The following is a 21821-nucleotide window of genomic DNA, read 5'->3' as shown; positions in this document are numbered from 1 at the left end:
TGAAAAAGGCGACGCTTTAATTAAAGAAATAATCATAGTTGATAACTACCTTCTCTAGCTTCGTGGTTCTTTTTTTTTTTGCACAAAAGGCTGAATTACTGGCAGAGAAAAAAAAATGAAGGCTGAAATTTCAGCTTTGACAACTTCATGCCAACACTATGGCACTGTTAAGTGCTATAGACTATAAGTGTCATAGTGATTTAACTATTCATTTATTTTGGCAGCTTTTACATAGAAAAAGGTTGCATAAGTTAGCAGTTTTATTCCTTATTTTTCCATGCAATGTAATCTTCTTTTTTTACTGACAAGCAATTAATTATAGTCCCCAAGCAGATGCTGTCAAAGTCTCTGATGTCATTGGAAGCTGAGTGTGGGAATATAATGGTGGTGTTGCCATCTGTCTTCCAATATTGGCATCTTTTTTGGTTTACTAGGACTCCAGCAATGGTGATATTAACCTACTTAGCATTCTAAATGTGCTGGCCAACTTCTAATTTCTTTACACCCTCCCATTAAGACAAGGGGTGTGTGAATACTGAATAGTAGATCTTTAATTGAATCAAGAAATAAAAGCAGACTATGGAATCGAATATCGACTATCAAAAAACTATCACCGATATGTTTGTACAGGTGGCTCACTAGTGGTCGAAGGCTGTCGAAGCGACATGAAGTTAGTCGCTACGCATCCAACACAATCTGTGCGCCTATTCAGCGGCTAATTGGCCCGACTGTCGCACTTTACGGAATATGGACTACTTTGCTTGCCGTTCCCTTTGTCTGCAACACATTATCATGACAATGTGTTCCTCCGGGGTCCTGTCAACCCTGGAGGAACCTTGTACCGACAGAGGCAGCTTTCGGCCAATGCGTGTGCGATCCTCACGTCGGGCAGAGATCGGGGATCTTAGTCCGCTATTGTGTCAGCATGGGCAGCCCACCCACGGTGCGCTCGGCACTCCTTTCGCACTAAAACGAAGTGAAATGCTCGCTTGGACGGCTTTGAGCACGACAGGCTCCCCGGGGAGGCGCACGTGACATGTGGCACTGCGCAGGTCTCTACACCGAATATTTGAAAACTCAAATAGTAGATATTTGATTTGCGAATCGAATTATTCAGACACTCAATGTTCAATTCAATTCAGTGATATTTGAGTATTTGCACACCCCTACTTAAAACACTACTTTACATGTGTGGTCTCGTATTATGCTGCAGCATTTTATCAAAGAAGCAATGACGATTGCTTTCTGTGGAAAATAACTGGTGCTGATGCAAAAATAGAAAATAGCTATTGAAGACTTCATTACAACAGCAAGATGTTTTTGTTCATAAATTCACCATGCACTGTCTTGGAAAGTGAAAGCAATAGCTTTACAATTTTAAAATATATAAAGAAGTCAGACCTTTAAGCAAATACTCAATATTTCTCGTCACATAACCAGATCCTATGTTCATGCAAATGAATGATAGGGCAGGACTGGAAATATTCATCCGTTAAAACAGGAGTAAAGCTGCTTCAATAAGGCCTAATTTTTGCTCTCTCGGAGGGACTCCCTTGTAATTAACTAAAGTAGCTCTCAGCCAAATTTGCTTTCCCTGAGAGTCTTCCTTGCTGTACATAACTAGAGTATCTCTCAGCCCAACTTATTTTTCCTAAATGTGGTTTGAACCTTAGGCAGCAAGCAACTAAGCCAAGTAGGGGTACAGCAGTTAACAACAGCTGTCACAAGAAGTGAACCATTGCTGGATGTTAGTAACCAAGCACCTGAAAGAAAAGTGTGTATCACTTTCTTTCAGTCACAAGCCAAACGTGCTCATGTTGCAAGAAACATGACTCAAACCACAAATCATCTATCAAATTCTTTTGTTGTTTTCAAGTACACAGCAATTTCAAATTGCATGGAAGTCAAGCACAGCCGAAGGTGTCCACTGCAACCGTAACCTGAGAGTTCATTTACCTGAAGGCCGTCCTCAGGTCAGAGATGTACTTCCGAGCGGCGTACTTGCGGTAGTGAGCAAGTATCTTGATGGCAGCTCTCGTCTTGCGGTAGTGCATTCGTGCAATGGCACCGCGCCACATCTAAAACCAATCAGAGAAATAGGGCCGCTGTTTAAAATCGCGCGATTCCTTTTTGTCATGCCCGTCGTGAAGTCTGGCAACATTTAGGAGCCACTGCTACGTTTTCATGCCCTGTCATGACAAACACGTCCCGATGTCATTGTGGTGTAAGAGAGACTGAAAGAGTACCATTGTGCGTTAGATTATTGATGGCCATCAATTAACAAAGCAATATTTCAATACTGCACAATCTGGGCAAAATAGGCCCCAAATCCCGACGTAGTAAACTGAGACCACAGCTTTGGCTCTAAAAGGAATACTAAATTCCGACTCTCAGTTACCATCGAGAGCACATTAATAGGATAGCAAATAATGTACATTGAGTTTTAACCCCAGTTTTCTTCTTATAGCTACATCTGAAATGCCAACCAGTTTCCGCCGAGTAAATCCGGCACAAGCAAATTAGTGCCTTGTATTGCAACAGCAAGTGGCCATACCTTTTGACTGAAATAAACTTCAACGAGTAGATGAACAATCTGCCGAGTAGCCTCTGAAGCGAACAAGTGGTACCGAACCACTTGTTCACCCAGAGAGCAATCAAATGCAAGAAAGCAGGGGTGAGTTGTATGGATATGCAAACAAAATGTAAACCAAGTGTCATAAATTGTTAGAATGCTTGTGTAAGTGAATTTCCTCAGTACGCTACTTGGCATGTCTTTCTGTACCATTTATTGCTAGGCAAAAAAGATAAAGGACCACCAGACTCATTCCTATTTAACATATCTTATTTTCTTTGCTTGTTTGTATATGCATAGGGAGCCACGCTTGTGCACTTGCTGTCTTAAGTGCTGGAGCTTACTCGAAAACACCAATTTCCTTGTGCTTCTAAGGGCTGTGAGGTTGATAGTTTGAGACAATAAGGAAACTATGACCAACTCAAGAGAATGATAGAAGGTGCTTATAAGTAAGCATGCAGATGTGAGCCAACATTCTGCAATCACCTTGTAGCCACCTTGTATGTACAGGGGCGATATTCTTGAGTGATCACTTTTGGGGACACCATCACTCTCACAAAATTTCGGGTGACTCAGCCCCAAACGTATGTGGCCAACAGTGTTTCTGGCACTCTGCCAACCTTGCTACCTTCGCGCAGAGCCAGGAACGCTATTGACTATGCTGTTACGTTGTTGACCCACAGATCAGATTCCAACAACTGACCACTGTGTTCACCTCACAACTATCGCGCTTGGAGTGTCACTTGTTTTTCTGGGCACAAGTTTGCCCCATAAAAGTTAAATTCGTGACTCCCACTGACCCACAGTTTTATTAATGTCTGGTTCTTTACTGTCACAATCAGCGTCAACATTCCGAATGTTACAATACAACTAGGCATGTCATGTGCAGAACGGTAACTTTGAAAATTATTGCTTGAGAATGTCACTCCAGGTATTACTGGCATCTCCTGCCAGTCTTTCATATCCGAAGTGCTCTTTCATCCTCTAGTTTCTCTTTGCCCAATGGAAACTACACATTTGATCAATCTTTTGTGCAATCGAATGCTCAATCGATTGCTTACGAGACAGAAACAATCTCATGGGTGCAGCTTAGCAATTTAGCGACTAAGTGATTTTGTCAGGCTCAGTCTTGTTGACAAAAGCACCAATTTCTTCTTAAACAAAAGGTATGCAAATGCAGTAAACATTTGTTAATTATATTTTATGCACGTCTAATAATTTGGCATTCAGATAATTCAAATGTTATTTACAGTACCAGGGAATTCAAATTAATGAGCTTTTACCAGATTTTGCGTGTTAGTAATCATAAGCCTATTTAATTATTATCAGGCACCATTCACTAGCAAGAATACTAACAGAATGTTCTGTTCGTTCACTAGAGCAGTCCTATAGTTTCTATTAGAAGTGTATTGGAACTCTATGAGTTCTATATGGATTTTATTTGTACCAGTAGAGTCCAATAGGTGAAGTCTATTTGATGCCTATTGTACCAATAGAGGTTGTATTGGTACCAATTGGTACTAATAGGGTCCGACAGGTGACATGTATTTGTCACCTACAGTAGGACCAATAGATTGTATCGCCACCAGTAAGGTTTAACAAGTGGCAGCTATTTGACCAATAGGTTTGCATTGGCACCAAATGGTTCAATAAGCAAGAGCTGTTTGTTGCATAATTGCTTCCTGTTGGACCGATAGGGACTGCAAACACGAATGATGCAGCTGGAAATGCACACATCAGGTAAATTTCCTAAGTTACTTCATTGTACAAGTCTAAAAAAGCATACAATACAGCAGTGGTAGTCACAGAACTTGCACTGAGAATGAGTTGTTTTGTATAAGGTTTACTTGATTCCCCGGTATGCCCCTCCACTTCCTTGTAGACGGGACTACCCACAAACCACGTAGCGTCAATAGTGTTTCAAGAACACGATTCCACTATGCTAAATCATGCAAATTGGTGTACGAGTGCAACTGGGCGGACGAGGCTACAAAACTTGGTGTGCTTGTCACCAGTATCCCCAACACCGCAAATCGCAACACAATTGCAAATCTACGACCTAAATCCCAGAAAACGTTATATCGAAAATCCAGGGCAAAAAAACTTAAAAGACAGGAGCTGAAGCGCCCACTGCCAACGCTTGTCGATTGCGTGTCTCCTGCCATGGTGCAATGCTGACATCCGCACAGAGTTTCGTAGACTCATCTGCGTAGTCGCACTCAAGCACCGATTAGATTGACTTACCGTAGTTTAACCATGTTATTGGAATGCCATCCATGCTACTGCACATACTGGGGCTATGCCAGCACGACGAAGTGGAGGAGACTACCAGCGAATCTTATAGGAAACTGATAATTCTCAGCACATGAGTTCTGTGACCACCATCGTTCTGTCGTATGCTTTTCCAATTTGTACAATGAAGTGGTTTGCGAAATTGTGCTGATAGGTGCCTTTTCAGCTTTATGTTTCCAGTCATATCAGTCCAAGAGGAAGCAAATAGGCAACAAATAGCTCCTGCTTGTTGAACCATATTGGTACCAATACAAACCCTATTGGTACCAATATAATTCTATTGATGCCAATAGACTTCCAATAATGCCCATGGAGTGCTAATACATTTCCAACAGAACCTATAGGACGCCTCTATTTGACGAACAGAAAGTTCTATTGGTATTTTTATGTGCACAGGTGAGTGAACAAAAGTGTTGGTGAGCAAAAATAATGCTCATGCCTACCTTCTGGAGGAACACAACAATGCGAGGGATGATGGCGAGGCGCTCATTCTCCAAGCGTGAGAGTGTCTGCGGTGACCGGATGAAAATCTTGGTGCGGCCGTACTTGACATCGTCCGAAAATCCCATCTTGTCGATGATGGCTTCGCAGCCATCACGATCCGAGCCCCCGCGGTAATTGGGCCATGTGTATTCCGTTATCATTTTGTACCTGCATGGAGATGCCGAGAGGCCACTGTGATTGTGACTACACTTCCTTCGAGAAGCCCCATCAATGTCTAGTCGTGGGTCTCAAGCTTAGACTACATATCGTGTCATCTCAGATAGATATACCACATCTCCTGCTTCTATATTAAATTTAGATGACCTTTCAGTGACTTTTCTAGGGTCCAAACAAGTTAAATAAAGCTTGTAAACTGTACAACAGCTGTGCACACAAGTGCTCACTATTGCAAACATTTGCTGTTTCCTTTACAAATTAAATATCTGCTTTCACCAATGTTGTCTGAAACATTGTCTATGTAGGGCTATCAAAGCTTTGTGCACCTGCCCGATAAAGTGTAATCAGGAGTTGTGTATATAAAATACGTGGGGTGCCTTAATTTTTACTGTATGGACTGGAAAGCAATGGCTCACCACCACCAATTTGAAGACTTTCCATTTTGTAACCATATCTGTGCAAACTCATCCTAATGCAAAGGAGCGCTGTGTGCACTGAATTAACAGCCCTGACATGATTATCTGTGTCATTTTCTTTTCATTTCTGCACAGCCAATTATAAAGCGTTGTGTTTGTTTTATAGTATCCAAGACAAAAACTGAATGCTGGGGGTGTGTCACCTCCGGAAAGAAATGACACTGAAGGTGGTCAACTGTGTAAGTAATCCTTCCAGACATATCTCACCCTGTGGCCCACCATGCATCTCTAACAGACAAAACATCTTCTCACCTTCGAAGAAAGCGAGTGTAGTCCTGCCTGTAGGCAAATCCTGCTCGTCGTACACGGACATTTTCAAGCAGTCCCAAGTAGTTCACTTGGTGCCTAACTCTCTGCTCGTCAAACAGGATCGGTGACTTGTGCTCATTGGGCTTGATGCATCGAACATAGAAAGGCTCCTGTCAAAAGGCAGAGAGAATGCAAGGAGAGGCAATATGAGCTAAGAATTAGTGAAAGCTATTAAACATCCAAGTGCATGCATACCTGAATCTGATGAGCTTATTTAACACATGAAATGTGCAATGGCAGGCTTTTTCTTTCTCACAGCCAGCATCATGCACAAAGCAAGGCCCACTTACCATCACAGTGATGCCTCAATTAGGAAGGAAGCAAACTGTTTTACAGTGCAGACCACTTATAACGTAGCCACATTTAGCGCAGGACTAGTTATAGTGTGGGTTTTTTGACTACCGATATATCTCCCATAGAACTCAATGTATAGGCAGACCATTTATTGCGTAGGCGTGAGAAGCAGAATACCGGTTATAGCACGGTTCCTTTAAACACGCGACCATGAAATCGACGCACCGAGCACGGCACACACGGCTGCACGGTTGCCAGGCGCGAAAACGTGGAGAAGAGGGAGCGTGGGAGCGTGGGCACGCGTGTGGAGACCAGAGGCGAAAAGCGAAACTAAAAGGAGGAGAAGGGCGGGAGACTTTAGGGGAAGGAGGGCGAATGTTTTCGTCACTATAGCAGTGTCCAATGAAGGTGCACGGTGCACGAAGTGCGGGTAGAAGCGATAGCGGCGACAGCGCGCTCCTTTTTTTTTTTTTTTCAGTCTGTTTGTTGCATTTGGTGTGTGCACATTATCATCTCGTCGTGTCGTAATTGTCCTCTGTGCACGTGTGTTGTCGGGCTTTTGTCACCATGGCATCGGCGGCATCTTCAAGCGGCGTGAGCAAGAGGCATGCCTTATCACTGGAGACGAAGGAATGCGTTATAAGGGACATAGAAAGTGGGCTGAAGACTGCGTCGGTGGCAACCATATACAAGAACAAGGAGAAATTGCAGCCGCAACTGCAGCAAGATTGGCCTTCCCTGTCACGGAAGAGAATACATACGTCGAAGTACGAGGACGTGGACGCAGCGCTCTACAGATGGTTCCGTGAAGTTAGGGCTCAGAGCATACCAGTGGCCCCATGCTCCTACAAAAACCCAAGTCCCTTGGTGCTCTTTTAGGCCATGATGACTCCAACCCACTTAATGGATGGATCTAGCGATTCAAGGATCGCCATGGCATCAGCTGCAAAGTGGTGTGCGGTGAAAGTGGTGATGTCAATGACAAGTCCATCGAAGTCTGGCTTCGCTTAAATTTGGAAACCATGCTGTCCACATATACGGAGGACAGAGACGTATACATGCCGACGAAGCTGGCGTATTTTATAACCTTCTGACCAACTGCACTCTTGCATTGAGAGGCGAAGCCTGCTCTGGCCGCAAAGCCTCAAAAGAGTGCATAAGTGTGTTGTTTTGTGCTAACATGAATGGAAGCGACAAGCACTGCCGGTTTGTCATAGGAAAATCAGCGATTCCATGTTGCGTTATAAAGCGACAGTGCCGGCCAGTGACATATAAATCCAACAAAAAGGTGTGGATGACGCAAGACATGTTCACAAGCTGGCTTTGCAAGTTCGAAGAAGACATGGTGGCAGAGAAGGAACAGGTTGTGCTCCTTCTTGACAATTGCACAGCCAACAACATCAAGCCAAAGTTGACTGCAGTCAAGTTAAAGTTTCTGCCTGCCAACACACGACTGCAAAATGTCAGCCATTCGACCACGGTGTCATCGCAACCATAAAGGCACTTTACAAAAAATGAATCTGCGAAAGAGTTTTGCTGAGCACGCAGCAGCCTATTAAAGTGAATTTAGGGGGCGCAACTGATATGGTTGCCACTTGGTGGTGGCAGGTAAAAGCCACTACAATAAGCAAGTGCTTCAACAAAGCAGGCTTCGTGTGCAATGCAGAGGCTCTTGACGTCGATGAGACGGTCAACACCGACGACGTGTGGTCCGGCCTCGCTGAAAGCAAGTTTGTTTCCGCCACAGACACCTTCCAAGAATATGTTGATGCCAGTAAGTCGGAGCTTCTTGTCTGTAAGAAGCGAGCATGGATGATGCGATCGTCGCAGCGCTGCGCAGTAGCGCAGAGCTTGCAACCGAAGACGAGTCGAATGACAATGTCGACCCGACGCCAGACCCACATGTCCCGTGCAGAGACGCTTTGAAATACGTCAGCAAAGCGAAAATGTACTGCGCGAAGAGCAGTTTGAGTGAGAAAGCGCTTCAGTGCTTAAGCCTTGTAGAGGACGAAATTATTCGAAGCGCTGTTAAAAAAAATTCTCCAGACAAAAATAACAGCGTTCTTCCGCTGATGCGGCACTTGTCAGGTGAACTTGGTTTCTGTGCAGTGTTGCGATTGTGTTGCATGTGTGTGTGAGAGACATATGTAATAAATTGTGTTTGAAAGGTGGGTGGTCCGTTTGTCACAGGCAAAAGCTGAAAAAAGCATGCTTTGGTTATGATGGGGTACCGCTTATAGCGCGGAGTTTTACAACTCCCGCGACTTATGTTATAAGCGGTCTACACTGTATTATGCACTGCTAGTTTTGAATGTGATGCATCCTTTCCAAACTTCTGGCACTTTGAGTGTGTCTATCTATCTATCTAGCCTTCTGAGCTGGTGGGACTGGAGGTGCCTACCAACTTGAACTGCTGGGTATACGCTCATGTTTGGGCTGCCGGTGTGGTTGTGGCATTGTCGCCATTCGAGCTCAGTCATCCAACGCTTGCCTCTGATTATTGTGTACTATCTATGCTGAGTCAGATAGAGCATGTAAGAAGATACGGGTATGTCGGCTGCGGAACAGCGGTTCGTGGTTGCCTCCGCATGAACGGTGATTCAATAGCAAGCTTTCCACTCTGTGCACGCCAACCGGCTCCCGACGCTCACAAAGAAGCTCTTGGAAGACTGCAGCTTTATTGAGAAATGCGTCAACTTGGACATCACATTCCTCAAAGGTTTACTTGAGCAGCTCGAGGATGGCGTACTATTGGGTACTACTTGGCGCAGAGGAAGGAGAATGTATATGCAATGATCGAGCAGCTAGGCAAGCCCACATTCTTTCTGATCCTCAGCATGGCTGAACTCCACAATCAGCGCCTTCTTGAAGTCATTGAGAGAGTCAAACAGCCAGTCGAGGCGTGCTCCCACAGGGTAGATGCCATACCTGCAAAATGCTTAGCACAACTTCAATCCCCACAGCACATGGGACCTGCATAATTTTTTATGCCTGTGCTTACATCGACAAACAGTTCAATGTGTTTGTGTTCCAGCCATTGCCAGTTAATGTGATAGCATCAACGTACATGCACTCTATAGATACTAAGGTGTAAATTTAGAATTCCATGATAGTGCATGTGAATTTAAAATCTGCGAAGATTGGGCTGTGAAGCTGAGACAGATGAGTAAGTAGATGCCATAATCTCCAAGACATCACATATTCAAGCTATAAAATGTGACCGCTAAACCGAGTTATTTTTTTTAGATATGCCATACTTATGTTTGCAAGCAGAAATGGCATGCTCTATCTTGCCTCGGCAAGTGAAAGCTAGTCACTTACACTTCTTGTTTCCATCGCGGAAGTAATAGGTGAGTTCGGTTAATTCAACTTTTCACTTAATTTGAATGTATTGGAAAGTCTTGCAAAGAAAGCATACATTAGCATGGAAGGAAAACTTGACTGGTTAAAACAAAAAAGCATGCTGCTTCAGTTTATTCGACTCCCATCAACCCCCAGTGGCGCCCCCTCATGTGTGCGGCAGTTACTGAAAGCTTGAAAACGAAAAAATTTAGCAGACGGCACTAATGCTTCCCTACGTGATGCCAGTGAGGGCAGCAATTTATTCTGCAGTGATGATCACTTGCACTGTGCCATAGGCAATGTTTCTTTTGTGTATTTTGTCACTGCAGCCAAAAAAGTGTTGAGGTGATGACAACATGTACAGTTATTGTAATCTGTCTTGAACTAGTCTGTGGACAACAACAGACTATACTTCAAGGTACAAAAAACATTTCAATCCATTCATTTTGCTGCCACTCTTTCTTTCAACCTTTCGGATAATTCGGCCAAAACTTGCAGTCCAGCAAGTGTCGAATTAATGAGAGCTGATTGTACGTGGAAATGGCAGTACAGTAAACTTCCAGTAACTTGAAGCTGTAAAAACTGGAAAAACTAAGCGGAGTTTAGAGATAAGCAAAATCGTGAAAATAAAAGCTCTCTGGTCACGCAAGGACCACATGGAGCCTTTCCAAAATACTAGTAATATGTTCGGTCGCTTTCTCATGCATGATCCTAATGGTATTATTTGAAGCGAGTATGAGCATAACCGTTTTCAGAAAACGGAAACCGCAGAAGAGCGCAATTGTCATGCTTTTAGCAGACGCCCACAAGTAACATAGCATTTGTGCCTCCCCGTCGCAAGAGCATGAAAGCGAGCATTCTTATCAAACCACAATCTTGCTGAAATGGTGTAGGCTCACATACTGGCTTCTCTTGGGCACAGCGCATTGGCTGGTCATGCCTACTCAAAAGTGACAATTATTTTTCCCAAGATCACGGTTAATACACTGTGAGCTCATTGATGCATCACTGACAGTGTCCTAAATGAGAGAGAGAGAGAGAGAGAGAGAGAGAGAGAGAGAGAGAGAGAGAGAGAGAGAGAGAGAGAGAGAGAGAGAGAGAGGACTGACTCCCAGCTCACCCCTGCTGCGTGACGCTATGACAAGTGGCCACGAGCAGCTGAGCAAGTGCAAATGAGCGGTGAGAGATAGAAAGAAGGGAGACGATAAGTGGAGAGCATGGCCTGGTGCGGCATCTGGCTCGGTTAGCGAGCCGCGGCTGAGTAAAAAGTAAGTGCAAGCGACGCTGCTGACACTGCCCAGCTGCCTTTTTACCTGGTATTTTCAAAGTCGAGATTTCAAGTTATCTGGACCTCGGCGTGCACTTTTCCAGGTAAGAGGTGAACAACATAGGGATTGAAATCTTGGCCGGAAAGAAATTTTAGCTTAACCAATGTTTCAACGTATCAGAGTTCGAGTTAACGAGGGTTTACTGTAATTTGCCCAGCTCATACTGTACACAAATAAATAAAGAAAGATAACGAAAAGTAATGGAATGGGCTTCTCTTCCAGACCCCTTTTAAAATATAGTTTGTTTACCACTACTGTTCGACCTCAAGGTGGAACACCCCCCCCCCCCCCCATTTTTTTTTTTGTTATATGGTATTCAGACCGGCACTTTGCGATGCATGGCTGGCATTACCTTGGAAGCAAGGTTCTGCACAAGCGCCACCATGGAATTCTTGAACAGTGTGCCTGCTGTGAGGGGGCGCTTGGTGACCTTCAAAAGAAAAAAAAGGACAATATTACCAACACCGTGAGGCACCATAGCAACCCCTAGTGCAGGCCACAGCAACGATGTGGCCTGAAGCCATGTCTTCTGCCACACTTGGCAATGCCCCCACTGCAAATTATTGGAGGCTACGCAGATTACAGCTAATGCCAAGTATGCCACAATTAAATGAGCTGTGCTAATCAACACTGCGAGCGTAATACAAACGAGAAAGAAAATTAGCCACAGTATACGGATATAGAGTTTACAAACATGGAATAGTATACAAATAATTATACAAGATCCATTCATTTTCTTCTCGCGGAACAACGTGCCTTAGCACATTGCACTTGTTTTGAATTGGGGTTTCTATTTAAAAGCTGTCCTCGCTGAATCATAAAAATGAAAATGACTGCTATCCCACATTCAGCAGTAGCTCTATCAGAGTGATTATAAATCATTTGTTGAGGCCATTGTGTTGTTTGAACTACTAACATATGCTGACTCACCTGATGCACATTCTTTGCACCCTCAGGCCACATGGATTTGATGAGTGGGTCAGAGCTGAAAAATAGGTGTGATGCAGAAAAAGTCTATCTATGGTACCTATAAGGGGCAACATACATCGTAATTGTACTTAATGTAGAAGGCTACACTCTTGGGCTAGTTGGTAATGCATTTGTCAAGACAGTGCTCTGAGGAATGACATGATCCTATTGTATGTTGAGTCAAATAAAAGAGTCAGGTATAGACAGCTTTTCCATCTCACTCGAAGGCTTGATTTGTGCTTATACTGTTTGCAAAAGTTTGTATAGAGTTTTGCTTAAAGGCCAACTGCAATGATATTTTAACTATGTTTTAAAAAGCGTTGTTCCTGATACTGTACATACAGAGAAGCCCTCGTGCAAAACTGCACATCATAAGTATGAGTCTACAAGTTGCAGAAAGCTTGCTAAAATAGACGTTTTTGATAAAAAAACGAAAAGAAAAGTGCATTACATTGACAGAAACGACACACAATTAAGAATGTTGAGATCCAGTGCAGCCCCTCGAAATGGCCTACGACATAAGGTGATGCCTGTGTCACATTTAAAATCTCTAAGGCCACGGTCTTGGGTTCGTGTCGTATTCACTAACCTCCATATACATACATTATCTGCTTAGGTGCCATTTAAAGGCTCTTATTTTAAAAAATGAGACAATTACCAGCCCTGCAGCTCTGCCAAGATAGTTTCAATTGTATATACTACTCACACTTATAACCAATATAGCCAAAGTAAAATTTCGTTGCCATTGGCCTTCAATACAATGTTTGCATACAGAACTTCCGTTTCATGCTAAACATTGAATAAACAATAAGTACTTATGTCATATGGCAGTGACACTGAACAAAAAGCGATTTTCTCAGCGAAAGGAACAGAGCTGTCAACTGTCCTAGGAAGGCATAATGTCACCCAGAGGTGACATAGTGCAGTACACTGTTGCTGCCGAGTTGACAAACGAAGTGCCACTGTTATGCCCACTGAGAAGATCAATATTTTTTGCCTAGAATTACTTAATTATCAGCATGTGCTTTTGACTTTATTGTGGATGAAAAAGGCAGGTAGTACACTGCATACAAGCATAGTGTTGCACAGAACTGACAGCAAAACCTAACTTTTGTCCAAAATTCTGGCACAAATTAACTGTCCATTTAGTTGAAAAAGCTGTTCATACTGGTTCCCTTATCATATGATGCAACACCCCTTGTGTGGATCATACTTGACAAACGTGTGGTGACACAAGTCCTTGACTGAAACTAACTGCAAACCGCTGCCTTGTCTTGTAATTCTATTCACCACACTAGGTCAGATCGATTAACATTATGCCCCGAGCTACATACCAAGGAGTGGCAGCCATTCTGTCACTGCACAGAACTTGACATGAAGTGCTGATAAACCATATGTGAATTGCAATCTCAGCATCCATTAAAAAAAAGAGAGAGAGAGAAAAACGTGCAAACATAAATTTCATGTACATCAGCTGCAAATTCAATACGTATAATAAATGATCGAGCCAATCGAACATATCTTCACAAAAATATGCAGTTATGTTAGCTTGCAAAGTGAGAGTTAAAGTAAGGATTAAATTGATTGATTGAAGGACATATATTTTCAAAGGCCTCAGCAGGGGTGGCAAATATCATCAGACTGCACTTAATTCTCTCGATTTCAGGATGATGTCTTGGAGAAGGTCCGAGTCAATAACATGGCCTTACTTGGTTGTTTAATATCCACAATTTGGAAAGTTACAATCAGATATAGCTATCTGGCTTAGAGTGCTTAGTTGAGATGTTCAATGAATTCAAATGGAAAGGCATTTATTTATAACCCCCCACAGCAGGCTTCACTTTTCTCAACTCAAAAGAGGCAGGAACTGTACATACCAACAAGGAACTGCCTTATAGATTCTATAATGTAACTGGTCTACCATGTTTGAAACATTGCTGCAAGACATTGACAGCATCATAGTTTGACAGCATCGCAGTGAAGCAATACCTTAAGAACACTTGAAAGAGGCTAATATTGTCACCTACCTGTTGTACAGGAGGCGTTTGAAGTCCTGGAACAGGGTGTCCTTGTTCTTGTCGAGGAAGCCTGTGATGGAGTAAGTCACTTCGCCTGCGTAGTGGAGAACGCGGAAGTGCTTCTGGTGCTCCAGTGACTTGTCTGTTGGTGTGAGCTGGGTATGCGGAAGGTGAGAAGTTATTGTTCCTTTCTAGTGCAGAGTAACGCAAAGTTCAGCGCAGATTATTGTGAAGCGCACTTACAAGCAGCATTTTGCCTTTGTCTTTTCTTTAACCAGAGACGTGGCAATTACTAACACTGGAAACACACAGAAACACAGAAAGTGGCTCCAAGCGCTTCAGTGCAGGAATCGCTATCCTTACATGGATTTTCAGGAGAGAGGTGTTTTACCTCCCCCTCAAGTTTCTTTTTCTTTTTTTTAATGACACTGACAAATTCAATGAGTGGTGAAATTTAACAAGCATTGCTAAATCTCTTCAGTTGTTTGTGACGCAGTAGTCTTACTGGGCATGGGTGAGCTTGGTTGAGTGGTAACATTCTACTTCTGTATGCTGCGATTAATTCTCTGTCCCCTCCATGCATGTCTATCTCCGTACATTAAAGGGAGAAGCTCGGGCAGAGTAATTGCTGGCATGCCTCTGCAAGCCTAGATCTGCCTGTAACTAGCACCATCCTCCCCACTAAAGCTGTATGGCAACACACACACAGAGTAAGATTCACAATGTCGCACAATCTTTCCACACCTTTCATGATTTAAAAGAGTATTGTAAAAGCCCAACTATATTTCAGGTTTCTTTTCCTGATTCAAACATATCAAATTTGCACTTCATGTTATATGTACAACCAAATAATTTTCAGTCCAAACCTGCAGTTCCGGTTTCTTTACCATGGCTACTAGCTATCACGCCACTTGTCTTGTCAGAATCAGCACAATTGCACATTTTTTTTTTATGTTGTAGGTCTCTTTCCTTCAAAATTCTCCATACTTGTGTTATAGGCCAGCTGAAAAAATTTTTTTTTCTGATTTTTTTTTTTAAGACAGCCCCAGCCAGGCTCACACCCCCGAAACCAGCAAAAGACACCATAATTTGCAGATTGCATGCGTTTGGTTGAAACCACTGCTTCCTTCTGCCATACCACTACATTTGACATAACCCCTGTAGGTACCAATTTTGTTGATTCAAAGCAACCGAGGCGAAAATTCCAGGTTTTCCCAGATGGTAGACATCTTGTTTGTACGAGCGGCTCATCTGTGATTGGACCTGACATCACAAGCATGGGCCAGGCCGTAGAGGTAGCATTCAGGTCAGCGAGTGACCAGCCAACTATAGAGAGCCAACTATACAGTGCCTATAGTAAGTTCGTCGGTACACTTTCTGAAGAGAACGAGTTAAGCTTAATCGTGTATAAGGGTGGAAAACAGCTAGTTGAATTAGCATAACACAGCCTAAACTTCTGACGCCGCAAAGTTAAGGCTGCATGCGACGGGTGCACTTCACGGCATAGCCGGTATTGTGACACGCGGTACGCATTGAGATGTGCAATGATGATGACGACAACGATGATGACGTTAAAATCTTGTCTCTACGAGGGGCAAATGCAAATCTCCCACATCCTCCACTGTCATACAATTTCAAGTAGAACCACAACACAGAGCAAAAGCCTAAGCGAATTTTCTATATACAGAGCCGGCAGTGACTATGTAGATCTTGCATTTTTGCTTAAAGATATCCGTATAATCGCATTCTGAAAATGAACTATACTCTGAGATGAAGCTGTTTTCATCTCTGTAAGAAGAGGCCGCATTAAAAAAAATATATTTGCTGACTTTTGGAGAACATTTGCTGAAATGGCTGTTGTTTTAAGAAAATTCTAGAACTATTTGGTTAGAAATTATTTGAGGCTAATTACTACAAACTTCGAACTTGGTGTGAACAAAAAAATATTACTATTAGCACAGGCCTAGTGTAATGCATTGTTGGGGACATACGTCCATAGCCTATGCCAGTGTCTGCCAAAATGCACCACTATGTCACCCTGAAACCCAACACTCTGGTTTTTGGACAGCACTTGGCCCATCAGTTTCATATCTGCAAAAATGCGCTTCGATTGCCTACAACAAAATAGTTTTTTCTTCAGCTCAGAGAGCTGGCAATTAAGAAACCTTATTATACCTAAAGCAGCGCAAAACTCTTTCACCTCAATGGACAATGCACATCAGCAGTCTGCTGGTTGCCCACACAATCCTGACATGGACACAATAAGCATAGTTTCCGAGCCAAAGTGCAGATTGGGTCAGGTTACTCAGCAATGTGCTTTGGCTAACGCTCACACGGTCTACAAGCATCCATCTTTGATAGCATCTTTCTTGTGCAGCGATATGTTTCACAATCTAAATTACACAACCTATTCAAACATTATTTGTCTCATCTAGCCCTATCACACTGCCGGCACTTTTTGTTGCTAACAAAAGTGCGAGATCTTTGTAAGCTACTCATCTGAGGCTGATAGACTCCTTAATCACATTGCACCTAATCTGCCTCCTCAGTCACTCGACTAGCTTTATTTTGTGGTGGCTCAGGCCCACAGCTGTTTCAAGTTCCTGCACATCACAATATGGTTGCCACATGAAACATCTGCGGTCCAAGAAAGAACAGCACATGAGCCAGGAATGTTTATATCTGCAAAAGTATGACTCACTCTTCTACTGGTGTAGTGCTTATGGTTCGCAAGCTTCTTGTCCAGCGTCTCCAGAAGCATCTGTAAATGAAAAGATTGCAGATAGTGCATGGTTATTCAGGATTTCAGAGTACTGAGTAATCAGTTCCAAATAGCAAAAGCAAATATGGCAACAAATTGTAAAAAGCAAGGCACGGCAAACATACTGTTCTAACTAGGTACTTTCTTTTTTTGTCCAATAAGTTTGCTCTAGAGCACCACGTGATATCTTTACAAGATGTCTGCATCCAACTTGCTCGTTTATATATCATCAATGGGGCAAGTCAGCAAACTCAATGGACAAATCCACACTTTAAAGCTTCCATAATAATTGCTCACTACATGAATTATGTACAATTCATCAGCTGCAACTGTCTAGCAACCCATTGTTGATTACGACAAAGAAAGGGAAATTGTGCCCAACTGAACAGAGATGACAATCGCGTAAGAAGTGCGGCCAGCATATTCAGTATAAAAATAGGCAGAGACAAGCAACATGCACTTCAATACCCACCTCTAAAACATTACACAGGCGCATTCGTAAAAAAAGGCAAGGACCATATGGCCACAACAGGACACAGCCGAATGGCCTTTACTTTTCAGCGATAGAATGTACCTATTGCCTGTCATTATCTTGAACAAGTTTTTAAAAACTTCCTTCACTTTTGTCTCTTCAAGTGAATTAAATGCAAAGGCAAACATTATTTTCATGGTAAAATTATATGTGCAACTGCCCTGTTGACGCAGTTCTAGTTATTAACTTTTTATTTAATTACTTCGAGACATACACTGCAATTGTAGAATTGAAGCTGGTCACTGCTAAAGATGTGCCCATTCAGTTGGAATCAAACAAATTGTGCAAGCTTTCAGAAATAGTACATAAAATTTATATAAGACTGCCCAATGGACTAGGAACAAAATTAAGTGGAATCCCATATTTTATTGCAAATTTTGAAGGCATAAATCTTGAAACACTTGTTTCAGAATTCTTAACAAAAGTGTATGCTTATAGTGCTAGCTGGCTTCAACAGTACAGTTGCAGCAAGTGTGCCGAAGTAATTAAATAAAAGCTTAACTAGAGCAACAATAATTAGCCAATTCCGTACTGTGATTTTCTACTCATCTTCCACAAGGATTTTCTTTTCATTAATTGGTCTCAAAATGTACATATGCACACAAAAATGAGGCACTATTTCAGGCCCACCCACTGGCACTGTCATGCTCATCTGCTCAGCAACCACGAATTATACTAACTTGATTGCACCATAGTTGAAGTATGGTGTGCAGATTGATCTAGAAAAACTGGCCACCCTGTATACGCAATGCCTCATGACCTCGAGCATACCAGAATCTTGGAAGAACGCTAACATAATCCTAATCCATAAGAAAGGGGACGCCAAAGACTTGAAAAATTATAGACCGATCAGCTTACTGTCCGTTACCTACAAAGTATTTACTAAGGTAATCGCAAATCGAATCAGGAACACCTTAGACTTCTGTCAACCAAAGGACCAGGCAGGATTCCGTAAAAGCTACTCAACAATAGACAATATCTACACTATCAATCAGGAGATAGAGAAATGTGCGGAATATAACCAACTATTATACTATATAGCTTTCATTGATTACGAAAAAGCGTTTGATTCAGTCGAAACCTCAGCAGTAATGGAGGCATTGCGGAATCAGGGTGTAGACGAGCCATATGTAAACATACTGAAAGATATCTATAGCGGCTCCACAGCCACCGTAGTCCTCCATAAAGAAAGCAACAAAATCCCAATAAAGAAAGGCATCAGACAGGGAGATACGATCTCTCCAATGCTATTCACAGCGTGTTTACAGGAGGTATTCAGAGACCTGGAGTGGGAAGAATTTGGGATAAGAGTTAATGGAGAATACCTTAGTAACTTGCAATTCGCTGATGATATTGCCTTGCTTAGTAACTCAGGGGACCAATTGCAATGCATGCTCACTGACCTGGAGAGGCAAAGCAGAAGGGTGGGTCTAAAAATTAATCTGCAGAAAACTAAAGTAATGTTTAACAGCCTCGGCAGAGAACAACAGCTTACGATAGGTAGCGAGGCACTGGAAGTGGTAAGGGAATACATCTACTTGGGGCACGTAGTGACGGCAGATCCAGATCATGAGACTGAAATAATCAGAAGAATAAGAATGGGCTGGGGTGCGTTTGGCAGGCATTCTCAGATCATGAACAGCAGGTTGCCACTATCCCTCAAGAAAAAAGTGTATAACAGCTGTGTCTTACTAGTACTCGCGTATGGGGCAGAAACCTGGAGGCTTACAAAAAGGGTTCTACTTAAATTGAGGACGATGCAACGAGCTATGGAAAGAAGAATGATAGGTGTAACGTTAAGGGATAAGAAAAGAGCAGATTGGGTGAGGCAACAAACGCGAGTAAACGACATCTTAGTTGAAATCAAGAAAAAGAAATGGGCATGGGCAGGACATGTAATGATAACCGATGGACATTAAGGGTTACGGACTGGATTCCAAGGGAAGGGAAGCGTAACAGGGGGCGGTAGAAAGTTAGGTGGGCAGATGAGATTAAGAAGTTTGCAGGGATGACATGGCCACAATTAGTACTTGACCAGGGTAGTTGGAGAAGTATGGGAGAGGCCTTTGCCCTGCAGTGGGCATCGTAACCAGGCTGATGATGATGATCATTGTACCATCGACAATCATATAACATGCCAAGGAGTTGGTGAGGAGAGTGTGAGAAGGTGCCACACTTGCATTGCATCAGCCATGCGTACAACTAAGAAGTTTCACCTTTTTTACTGTTTTCATCCGTGCTACAGAACAATGTATACACACAACGTATCACCAGCCACGATTCCCCATGCAAACTGAACACCAAAAAATATTTTAGATTAAGAAAGCCAATCGGCAAGCACTCTTGATGACGAGACGTGTTAGCAAAAGTGCTCAAGAATCTTGGTTCCTCAGAAGTTTTTTTTTACATTACTGTATTTGTTTCATCAATGTGAGCTATCCTCAGTCTGAATGGTGAATGCAAGAAATTTTCTCCTCGGACACTTGCCTCATCAGTAACCTTGCCAACGTTGAGGCACGCCTCGTCAGCTAAGGCAATGATTCCACGGTGTGGCTCCTCAACGAGGTCGCAGATGATCTTGTTGTTGAAGTAGGGGACATCCTGCCACTGAATTCCTTCCCGCAGATACTCTTCCTGCTCCTGCTTGAGAACCAGCTCGATGAACAGCTGCTGCAGCTTCTCGTTGCAGTAGTTGATGCAGAACTGTTCAAAACTGCAAATGCATGAAGGCAACGAAACATCAAGAAAAGCTGTGACCGTATATGAGGATAAACTGCGGTATACAGAATACACGAGTCCATGAACTAAAATATTTCACTGCAAAATCGGTAAGACGTGTAACGACAAGACGTAGAGAAATGTATGAACTGTATGAACTCATGACTAGAACAAAATGTCAAGATATGCCACAGCAGCAACTTGAGAAATTTACATTTGTGAATTTTAAAGGACCCCTGAAACGGTTCAGACAAATTTTGTAGACGCGTAGGGTACAGCTTAAGTAGAACATTCGCACCAAAATTTAAGTGAAGCGTTCCGTATTAATGGAGCTACAAGCGATTAGAAGCTACCCTCCTCCCTAGCCATGCTTTTCCTCCTCAACTCGTTCGCCGAGCGAGCGGGGCTAAGCTCCGCCTTCACTGTTTCAGCGTCACGATGCGACGTCACATCGTCCACTTCCGGTTGTTTTGGAGCCCGCCCCCGCCCGCACGAGACCGCTTCGCTAGCCGCTTGGCCGTCGACCCCAAGCGAGAGCTATCGAAGCAGCGTGCGTTGCGAGCATTCTGTCGTAGCGCCGAACGTGTCTTGTGTTCCGGTAACCACAGGCAAGCTAGTCATTTCGGCAAATGACTGTAGGCATAAACTCAAGCTGATGAAGGAACTTTAGCGTAGACGTACGTGAGCGGCCTGATCGGTCTGCACGGTCCATACACTTGTTGGTGCAGCGCTTAACCAGCCAAACAAAGCGCTAATATTGCTCTAACCAAGTGTAAAAGATTTTAAACATTTATAAAAACAACGTGTTCGTGATTACACGCCTGCGAAAAATACACACCAGCAGCAAAGAAGAATGCACTTCGTTGCTGCTACTGTGTATGGTTGAGCTCTGTGCCACCAGGTGGCTGCACCGTGCAGACCATTCACATTTGCCCTTCTGCTCATCTCATGGCTCATCCCGTTACGGCAAAGTCAAGCGGCCAGACTCTGTCCCCTTGCGCTTGCGTTTTCCCTAATACCGGACTCTGGAAACGCTATTGCGTTAGTAATCTTCCGGTGTAAAGTGACGGCCACAAACGCGCAAATCCTGGCGCCGATCGGATAGCGGCAGTCCGATGCGCAGCAGCCAGTTCGCTCGTACGCTGCCTTGCAGAGGGACACGATGTTGCAGCTTGACATATTGCCAGTCGCTACATTTGTAGTCCACAAGGCAACAAAGTCGAATCATAGTGCTCGCGAAAAGACTGAGACCGACTCTGACCGCGGAGCTCTCTTCAAAATGGAGTACGTTGTAACACAAGCAGACGACACATGCTGTGTGCCGGAAGTGCTTAAGTGTACTGAAAAATTATTCTTGTGCATTCTCTTTATGTTACTTTCTTTTCATAAAAACAAGTTAACTAGCATTCCAACTATTACGAAGATCATTTGTTTACCATAAAGTTGGAAAAATTATCGATCACGCGCCCTTGTCAGCCAATCGGATAGCTCGCCCCACTGACATCGTATGGGTGATTTCGGTCATATGGGTAGGGGCAGCTTAAAATTCC

At 43.2% G+C, this 21821-nt stretch overlaps 1 protein-coding gene across 1 annotated transcript in view; it reads right to left on the bottom strand.

The window, feature by feature from the left end:
• Myo31DF (Unconventional myosin ID) overlaps window positions 1-21821 on the bottom strand; it is a 93705-nt gene that overhangs the window by 16429 nt on the left and 55455 nt on the right. The window contains exons 9-16 of the mRNA XM_075682139.1: window positions 20041-20266; window positions 16962-17021; window positions 14270-14415; window positions 12204-12258; window positions 11626-11703; window positions 6253-6419; window positions 5308-5515; window positions 1957-2078 (exon numbers count right to left, since the gene is read on the bottom strand). Of these exons, the coding sequence (XP_075538254.1) occupies window positions 1957-2078; window positions 5308-5515; window positions 6253-6419; window positions 11626-11703; window positions 12204-12258; window positions 14270-14415; window positions 16962-17021; window positions 20041-20266 (1062 nt within the window). The remainder of the gene's footprint in view (window positions 1-1956; window positions 2079-5307; window positions 5516-6252; window positions 6420-11625; window positions 11704-12203; window positions 12259-14269; window positions 14416-16961; window positions 17022-20040; window positions 20267-21821) is intronic.

Source organism: Dermacentor variabilis, chromosome 2 (genome assembly GCF_050947875.1).
Source record: "Dermacentor variabilis isolate Ectoservices chromosome 2, ASM5094787v1, whole genome shotgun sequence".
Classification (NCBI taxonomy): Eukaryota; Metazoa; Arthropoda; class Arachnida; order Ixodida; family Ixodidae; genus Dermacentor; species Dermacentor variabilis.
The sequence above is the reverse complement of the archived record's forward strand: the minus strand, read 5'-3'. Positions and strand labels throughout refer to the sequence as shown.